This window comes from Mangifera indica, chromosome 8 (assembly GCF_011075055.1).
Source record: "Mangifera indica cultivar Alphonso chromosome 8, CATAS_Mindica_2.1, whole genome shotgun sequence".
Classification (NCBI taxonomy): Eukaryota; Viridiplantae; Streptophyta; class Magnoliopsida; order Sapindales; family Anacardiaceae; genus Mangifera; species Mangifera indica.
This window is the reverse complement of record NC_058144.1, coordinates 4,311,743-4,322,107: the sequence shown is the minus strand read 5'-3', so window position 1 is coordinate 4,322,107 and position 10,365 is coordinate 4,311,743. Positions and strand designations below refer to the sequence as shown.

The following is a 10,365-nucleotide window of genomic DNA, read 5'->3' as shown; positions in this document are numbered from 1 at the left end:
CACAATGAATGAGAGTTTTACTTTTACTTTATAAAGATAGGAGGGTTATATAAACCAAGCAGTATCAACGTCTTCTCGGTGACTGATCAGAGGACTTACCGCTTCTCTTCAGAACTCTTGAACTGATCATCTTCCCACACATAGTCCCTCAGATCAGCCATTCCAATCATGGCAGAAGCCAAATAAGAAACAATTATTGCAATGTACAATGATAAAGATTAAATTAGTTGTCCCCCTCGTTTTACTTGCATCATTCCTACAACTACTTACAGGGGTATACTTGTCCCATCGGCCTCCTCCAGCATCCTGCCACTGTCATCACTGCCCAACAATTCCCTGTAGTCTTTCTCATCTCCACCTGGTCAAGTAAAAGCTGTGCCAACCAATTTGTAGCAAATCCATAATGTCAGGAGTTAAAAAGAATATGAACAAAAATTGTTCCTAACATAAGCACTAAATGAGTTTCTACACGCTTAATTCTATTATAGATTTCACTAGGGATGAAGTTTCCAAAAGCATCAAAAGCTCTATCAACCCCACACCGGTAGTAAATAAAGGCACTGCAATATGTGGATGGAGTTTTTCCTACAGAATGATGCAGAAAAATGAGAAAAAGAACATTTACCTGTGGAATCTGGAACCCAGGTTTAAAAAAATTCCACCACGATTTGTATACAAAGAGTATACATGGCATTAATTCCCTATTTTATGGTACAGAAGGAAATAGTTTAAAGTTCATAATTCCAGCTCTCTTCACCAGCACATAAATTTACACTTGATACACACCTCCAATTGCTGCCTGCTTTAAGAAATTAATAGCGTTGTCGGAGTTTGTATCATTTCGGTCTTCTCTGACAAAGTCTGTTATAACAGTGGAATCTTGGACCCACCCAAAGCGGACCATATTCTCTACAAGCATGGCTGCTTTGTCCGTATTTCCTGCTTCATAGAAACCAGAGATGAGAATGCAACATGTAGAGGGACTAAGCTTAACTTCTTGCTCTCTCATTTCATCAAGTAACTTCAACAGTTCACAAAATTCTTCCTCTTTGCATAGGGTATCTATTAGTGAATCATACAAATTTTGGTTTATGGCGACACCCTTAGCAAATATTTCATCCACCAACTTAAATTTTTTCACCAAATTATCTTCTTTAAAGCAAGCATCTAGCATCATGCTGTAGATTACTGCATCAGGCTCAATTCCTCTCTCCACCATCTCATCAAAAAGAGTGAACATCTCAGATCTGTTTTCTATTCTGTTATAACCATGTATAAGTGAAGTGTAAGTTAAAACATTTGGCATTAAATTCCTTTTTTCCATCACCCGTAAGAGGTGCTCTGCCTCCTTCATTGCTCCTGCCTTGCAGTGATAATCAATCAGAATCATGTAGGTCACATGATTTGGTGAGATGTGCTTGTCAATCATGTCTTCCAACAGCTGATTAGCTACATCAATCTTCCCTGACTTGCACAAACCATCAATCAAAGTGTTGAAAGAAGAAGTATAGGCAAAGCCCTTCTGAATCATTTCTAGAAACAAGGACATAGCCTTCTCAATATTTCCTACTTTGCAACAGCCATCCACAAGGGCACAGTAAACAAAACCATCAGTAGGAACCCCCCTTGATGACATCTCATCCAACAACCGAAATGCCTCAGTTAAATTACCAGATTTGCAATATCCATCTATAATTGTAGTATAAGTCACCCCATTAGGAGCCAAACCCTTTCCAGAGATTCCATCAAATAGCTCCCTAGCTCTCTCAATTTCACCTGACCTACATAACCCATTGATCATGGCATTATAGGTAACAATATTTGGAGTAATACCCTTCTCACACATCTCTTCAAAAAATTGGAAAGCCTTCTGCATATCACCTTGCTTACAAAAGCCAGAAACAAGGGAGCTATAAGTAAAAACATCAGGCACCAGACCCTTGTCACGGAGTTCAGACAATAACCCCACTGCTTCATGAACTTTTCCACTCTTGGAGAGACCGTGAATGAGGACACTGTAAGTCTTCTCATCTGGGATCACCCCTCGTCCAAGCATGGATCTAAATGTTGAAAATGCTTCCTTTATGTTGCCCTCTTTGCAGTGTCCATCTATCATATTTGTATAAATGATATCATTTGGAGCTATGCCACAACCAAGCATCTCTTGGAAATACATGTCTGCAGCTTGCATCTCGCCAGCCTTGATATATCCATGAATTAGAGCCCCATAAGTATAAACATTAGGCTTCAATCCCCTTGCAATCATTTCAGCTAAGTACCTCCTGGCGTCTTCTATCTTTTTGGCCTTGCAAAGGCCAATCATAAGAGAATTGTAGCAAAAGACATCAGGCAAAACACCTTTATCGGACATTAACTTTAGAAAATGTATTGCCTCTTCAAATCTGTGTTCCTGAACATGACCTTTGATGAGGGTCGTATATATAACATTATTTGGTTTCAGACCAGCAGCAATCATTTCCTCAAAAACCCGATTAGCCCGTTCAAGATCTCGACAACGACATAGGCCATTTATTATCACACCACAGGTATATACCGTAGGTGCCAAGTTCCTTCCCTTCATATCAGCAAGTAGTTCATAAGCCTTAACCATATTATGCTCTCGGCAGTATCCTTCAATCAAATAATTGTAAGTCAGCGTATCAGGATTTATCCCCATCACAATCATCTCATTGAACAGAGCTGTTGCCTTCTCAATTTCACCAACCTTACAAATTCCACTAATAAGTGCATTATAGGTGAAACGATTTAATTTGATTCCATATGCAACCATGTCTTCCTTGAGTTTGAAAGCCTCTTCCACGTCACCTTGTTTCATGAACCCATCAATCAAAGCAGTATACACAACCTTGTCAGGACTTATATGCCTATCGTACATCTCCGTCAACATCAACTTTGCCTCTCCAGATCTCTTTTGTTTACAGAACCCATCAATAAGAATACCATAAGTAAATCCATCAGGAGCCAAGCCCTTACGAATCATGCTCTCCTTCACCTCAAAAGCTTCATCAACAGCCCCAACTCTACATAACCCTCCAATCACCACGTTATAAGTAATTGAATTTGGACTACAGCCTTGCTCCTCCATTTCAAAAAGAACCCTTTTACCCTCCTGAACATTGCCCACCACAAAAAAAGCATTAATCAGACTTGTATAAGTGTAAACATCGGGAATGACCTTAGCTTCTCGCATTGCATTATACACCTTCCAAAATAAGTCCACTCTATTTCCTCTCAACAAATCCTTCAAAAAGGAATTACAACACACCAAACCAGGCACTGGCCCGCCATCTTTTACAACACGAAGAAACACACCAGCAGCTTCATCTAAAAGACCCACCTTTTTATAACAATCAATCAACAATTCAAAAACAGACACATCACTCTCCTTACATTCTCTGTAACATCCAAGCAATGATTCCAATATCTGAAAATGTGACTGCTTGGTACCAATCATTCCGTCAATCACACGAAAAGCATACTGAAAAAGCCTCGCCTTACACAAAATTATTGCAAGATATGAAAAAGAATTCAAATTTTGGCGGGCAACCAGTCGAGTATTGACCCAATTAAAGAATTCAAAGAGGCGTTTGGGGTCCTTTACCTGGTTTTGTTGAAGAATAGACTGAACCATATCTGGGTTTAGCTTCTGGGGCATCTGTGACGATTCAATGAGAAACTCCCAGTGATCCTGATTGAGAAATTTTGTGATTTCTGTCAATGTTTGTTCGTTATTTTGAGAAGTGCAGAATTGCTTGTATTTGAGACGAGAGACTTGTGTTCTTTTGATCATGACTTCACTTCTTTTTGATAAGAAATAGAGAGATTTCTCTGAGAGTAAACCCATTGTTACTCTTTGTTGGTTGAATACTTTTTCGTGCGAAGAGAAGAGATCTTCAATTCTGAGTTCCCTCTCCAACCCTTACTCAGGTAGCTGCTCACCCTGGCTTGTTCGTACAGACAATGGGAGCGACGTCGTTTTTGAAACCTTTATTTTCTGATACACTGGGCTTTTCTAGGCCGAAAATTAACATGGGCTTTTCATCATTTAAAAGGGGCTTGATTAAGTGATTTGGGCTTGGTTGTTGCTTATTGAATTTAACAAATGATGGCTCCTTTCTGAGTGACTTATCAAGATAATTCGTATCCGTACACGTGGCCCTTACGTCACTCATTTCTTTGACGCCTGGAATTCCCATATCCTTCTCAGAGTCAACAAAATTTGAGGCTCACCAGTCACCACGTGAATTACTACACTTGAACATTATTAATTTTAGAAAACTTTTAGTTTTACTTTCCACAAAGTAGACATAGGCTGAAAACGTAATCTCATTGATGGCCAAAGCAATCTGAAGCCTGGTCCATTTAAAAGCCGACAACTGTATTTCTGTCAGGCCTTGCAAAAACCTGCAGGCTTTAAACATGTGCCTGAGTTAAAAGATAACCCCAATTCATTGGTCCTTCTCCACTGGGGGACATCGCGTCTGGTTGACATTGTCACAACAAAATTTGGAAACGGCAATTTGGACCGTAAAACCGGCCTTTCAACTTCTTTTTTTTTTTCTAAATATAGAAAAAAGACTCACCAATACAAATAGAAATAGAGATAAAATGATAAAAATTTTGAAATTAAGAATATAAATAAATAAATAAATAAATGATTTATTATCTTTTTTATACATTTTCTGAATTTTTATATATTAAATTAAAATTTTAAATTATTATAATATTACACAAAAATAAAAGAAAAAGGGAAGAGAATTTTTTCTTAAAAAATGAATATTATCTATAATTCTCATATTAAAAATAAGATAAAAATAAAAATTAAGATATTAAATTTCTGCCTATCTTATTGTTATCTCTTCGAGTAAAAGCATAGTGGTAGTGCGGGAACAGAATTGATATTGGGACAGAAAAGAGACAGCACAAACAGCCAGTATTTTCAACACCATGTCAAACGTGATCAATTTAGATTGGGATCACATTTTTTTGCGCATTTTAGTTAGAGCCGTGTTGGAACTGGCTTTCTTCTTTTTATTCAACCCATCTCGCTCTCACTAGAAACTACTTGAATTTTCTTTCTTACGAATTCAAGCGACAACATAATCTATTGTAATAACCACCACCAACCCATCCAATTTAGAATCCTACAAGCAACAAAAACATATTTTATCACATTATTTAATTTTTTTTTTCCTAATTTGACCATTAAAGCATCTTAACTTTGTAAACATGGGCCTCCAGTTTATCTTCTACTCCTGTGAGGGCGGCTGGATGGATTTTTTTTCTTTTTAATGTAATGAGAAATTTCATCCGTATTGAATTATCATTTTTTAGATCAAATAAATCATATTAAATATAATAAATCTCGAGTTTAATAATAAGTCAAAAATTTAATTTTAATATATTCTCATAAGAGATTTAACTCATGTGTTTTTATATATTGAATTTTATTTTTTGTCACTCAAACTACTATTAAAGATACTGTACAGACCATTTTATTCTAATTTTATAAAATAATTAATTAATTTAATAAAATTATATATACTTATTTTAGATATATATTTTATGTATATTATCGTATAATTGATTAATATCTAATTAAAAATAAAATAATATCTAATTATATAATAATATAAATATATATATTTATATATATAAAATATGTAAGTGTAATATATAATGTTGTTATAATTTTTTAACAGGAGATCCGCTATATTGAATTATAAGAATATGACACGTGTTAGGATGATCACATTACCAGAAGTACTTCAGCAAATTAATTTGGGATAAATTGAGCAATAAAAACGACACAGCTACCTCCACCAAATTCATTTAATTTGGTCAAGAGTTGATCATGTTGAAGGCCCTTTCTCCAGCTGGGGCTGGGTTCGTTCTCATCTTTTACTACAGAAAGAAAACGACTTCCCTCTTTGCTTATAAACGACTCAAACTTCATAACAATTTTGTGCCAAACCAGATCCTTCGAATTATATTGACCCTAATTAAATTGTACACGTGTTATCCCCTGGTCCACTGGAACTCATTGACCCCTAATTAAATTGTTCATTTTGCAAAGTCTTCACGTTTTTTAACTTCTTATATTAGGAGTTTGAATTCGAATTTGAAAACAATTTTGTAATAAATGCAAATTCATGAACTTTCATATTCAAGCTATAAAATTTGTACCAATTTGGATTTTTGGGGCAATTTCTTAAAAAAGGAAAACGTTAAAATTTAGCCCAAATATTCAATTTTTACTCATAATATATATTTTTTATAATATAGTATGATATACATAAAAAAATAATACTTATTATAAAATATATCGAATTAATAAAATAAATAAATATATCAAATGGTACGGTATATATAATTAATACAAATTAATAGACTTTTAAAAAATATATATATAATTTTAAATTTTTAGATGTATTTATAATATTATATAAAATAATAATATATCAACTGAAAATTTTATTATTTTATTAATATTTTAATTTTTAATACTATATATAAAAATTATATTTTTGATACAAATAGGATATATAATTCAATTTCAATGCCTTTTTGCGGTAACAGAAGAATGGATTAAGATGGGTCTTTAGTGTTTGCCAACTAATTAGAAACATAAAATATGACTTATGACAAAGACAAACTTAAAGGTCCAACGATAAAATTCGTGTGGTGAGCTTCAAGCCACCAGGCAAATCTCTATTCACCACTGCCAAATATGGTTATTTTATAGGTTTTATTGATCATATCGTAGGTTTATGAATTTAAAAATGGCGAAAACACCATTTCCCATCCAAATTTTGTTGCAAAGATATACATACATGAAATTTTAAAAATTCAAATATTTACTCAAAAATTATCTATTAGGGTTAAAAGTAAAATCATGATTTTATCAGTAATACTAAAATAAATAAAATTATATATTATTTGTTCTCATAGTTTGAAAAACTAATAATTTTTTCTTCTGATTAAGTTTTGAAAAATGATATTTTCTCTTTATGATTTCAAATTTCTCCGACGATATTCTTACAAATGACAATCGTTTTCTCTCCCTCTGACGCTTTCTCTTCATCCGAAACTCTCTCCCTTCGAAGAATCCAAACGAACATAAAGTGTTGAAAGGAGAGCAATCATCAGAAGAGAGAAAGCAGTTGTTGTTTGTCAGGAAATAATCGAAGAAATCTAAAATCCGTAGGAGAAAAATGTCACTTTCTAAAACTTAATTTTAAAAAAAATTATTATTTTTTTAAATCAAATAGAAAAAGTAAGATATAATTTTATTTATTTTAATATTACGATTTTACTTTTAATTCTAACCAAAATTCTTATATATATATATATATAGAGGTATTTAGGTTTTTGGAATTCTACCCATGCCTATTTATTTTTAGGCCAAACGACTATTTCCCACCTAAGGTATGCTGTAATAACAAGTTTTCACCCTTTAACTATGGAAACACCAAATACCTACCCATGGTCAGTTAAAAATAATGGTGATAAGGGTAAAATCATAATTTTCTCTATAATATTAAAAAATAAACTAAAATATAATATATTTTACCCCCCTAAACTTTGAAAACTAAAATTTTTCTTCGTCTTTCCCGACAAAGTTTTTCGTCTTTCAAGACGTTTCTGACACCGATCGGACTTCCAAAAGGGAGGAAAAGGATCGCTGAAAAGAGAGAATGCTTCGGGAGGGAGACGCCGTCAGCAACGGAGCCTGAGAGGTTGTCGGAGATTTCAAAACCAAACCCTAGGGTGAAACTGTCATTTTTTTAAACTTAGGTTGAGGAAAAATTTTAGTTTTTAAAGTTTAGGGGGGCAAAAAGAGATAAAAGTTTCAGACGTTAGGGTTTGATTAAATTTAATTGGCTTTGGATAGGTATTTAGTATTTTCATAGTTAAAGAGTGAAAACTTGAGAACCATGGGTGGGAAATAGTCGTTTGGCCTTATTTTACACCAATCGTGGAGTGGGAAAAAGTCTTCCGGCCTTTAATATATGTGTGTATAAATATATACACATGTTAGACATGTGCAGGAGCTGGTCCCAGACCCAGTTCCCAATTGCCCGCTTTTTGCTAGAATGGCCGGTGACATTATCTTCTATTATTAAAGTTTTCAATAAGATTATTATATATAACGAAGGTGATATAAAGCATCAAATTTTAAAAGCTTCTACAACTGCTTCATTTTATTCGGTATAAGATACATTGTCTGTGTGTGTGTGTGTGTGTAATATCCACGTAATTGCAATGGCAATTTTATTTTCAAAGGGAGAAAGCGTTTTGGTGGAGAGGCCAACAAAGAAGAACGAACCCAAAGTGGACTTACTGGTAGGCACCTTCAAAGAAACTTTTTTTCTTTTCTTTTCTATTAACTCAAAAGTTGGCCTTATAAATATATAGAAAGGTCTAAAGATAGATAGATACGTGACTATGTGGGGTCCAACAATAATTTTCAAAACTTGGTCTTTATTTGTTTTTCCATAAGGTCAAAAAATATTTTTAGATGACTTTGCATTATGTTGCTATTATTTTAAAAATCATTTGAATTAGCCTTTTACTTTGATGAGATTAAAAGTACTTTATTATTCTATATTATAAAGTCTATAATGTTATGCTAATTAAATAATTAGTCACATAATTATGATAGAAATTTGCGTCTGGTCTCCTATTCCCGTCACATCATTCCTTATGCACCCCCTCAACCAGCCATCACTCTCACTTCCACGCCCAACTCCCACCTCCCCTTCTTTTTTTATTACTTTTCCTTAATCCATTCTTATTTTATTTTATTTTTTAATCTAACTCTCCCTCATTACTATTATTATTATTATTATTTTCCTATCAAATCTCTCTCAAACATATAATAAAGTTTTTTTATTTTTTAATAAAATAATTATGAAAAATAAAATTAGAGTTCGTCTTGTAATCATCGAAAGTTAGCATAGGATATTCATTTATATCATTCCATATCTGATATATATATATATATATATATATATATATATATATATATATATATATATATATATATATATGAATGAATTTAAGAGATGATAAATTATTTTTGGTTTTATTAAACGATGAGATCCATAAAAATATTCCTAAAAAATGTAAGACGAGAAAGGGAAAAAAAAAACAAAAAAAAAAAATCAGTTCGGCGACATGGATAATGGAATGGAAGGTCATTCCCGTAATGTTCCATCTTTCACCTAACCGTAGTCACATAACTAACGTGATACGACGTAACAGACCCTCCAAATTCCAAAACCGTCCATGTAGCTCAGCATTTACCTGCGCAGCGCACGTGGCAAGGGGCCCGATCGACTGACGTGGCAACGAACCATTGCATCCACGGCCCAAATCGGTTTCTACTAAACTTTAAACCAAATTCAAAAGGCATTTGAAATCCACCAATCAGATAAACTATTTAAAAAAAAAAAAGTAATCAACGATAATATGGGCGTCTTTGGACGAAGAGGTAGACAAGTGTCAAGTCTGTGGGTCAGGGAGGGGTCACAGAGAAGAGCGAGTAGAGAAGGCGGGAATTGCTAAGGAGGGAGGAGGCATGGAAAGTGTGAGCCCACAACCTGGATTGGTGGTGCAAGGTAAGCAGGGGACACGTTGTAGGGCCGAAGTTTTGGAGGAGCGAAAGAGCGAAAGATTTTTTTTTTTAATTTGTTGGGCGGATTTTCAAGCGATATATATATATATTATAATTGAGATCTGCTGGCTGATGTTTTAGTTTTACCTTCCTAGCGTGACTTTGTTTGGTCAGTGCTGCTATTTTGTCCTTATGCTTTATTTTAACACTTTACCTACCACCATGTAAAATTAATTACTAACAAAGGTTTTTGTGAATGAATGAAAATCCTGATCCTTAATTTCAACTGGGTGAATCATCGATTTTAGTTGAAATGTTTCAATTTTGGGGGCAACTTTGATTTAGATAATATTTTATTATTAAAATAGAAATATTATCTTCAAGATAGATTACTTAAAAGATTATTGGGTATAAATGATTACTATATTTGATAAAATTTGATAGGTATAAATAATTATTGTATTTGATTAAAGGTAATAAAAGATTACTAGTAATTTTTTTACTTAAATGTCAGTTAATATAATTATTTTTATATTATTTGTCATATTAATTAAAAATAAATTTATTTTTATCTTAAAAAATTAATAAATAATAATATAATTATAATAAAATCAATATTACTTTGATAACCTTTAAAAACCTAAGGTGAAGGTGGTAATCAGATTACTACCTATATTACCTGTCACGTCAGCATTGTTAATAGGTAATATTTTATTATTGACAAA

General features: G+C 33.2%; 1 protein-coding gene across 2 annotated transcripts; it reads right to left on the bottom strand.

Moving 5' to 3' along the window:
- Positions 1–3: 3 nt before the first annotated feature.
- On the bottom strand, positions 4–3,989 carry LOC123222871 (pentatricopeptide repeat-containing protein At5g61990, mitochondrial). 2 transcript variants are annotated; one of them, XM_044645873.1, is made up of 3 exons: positions 787–3,989; positions 626–701; positions 4–373 (listed from the first exon to the last, which is right to left on the bottom strand). In XM_044645873.1, the coding sequence occupies exons 1-2, from the start codon at positions 3,863–3,865 to the stop codon at positions 694–696; spliced, it is 3,087 nt and encodes a 1,028-aa protein (XP_044501808.1). In that variant the 5' UTR covers positions 3,866–3,989; the 3' UTR covers positions 4–373; positions 626–693. The 2 variants fall into 2 exon arrangements, with proteins under 2 accessions (XP_044501808.1, XP_044501807.1); XM_044645872.1 differs by having other exon boundaries at positions 626–3,989.
- Between the last annotated feature and the right edge of the window lie 6,376 nt (positions 3,990–10,365).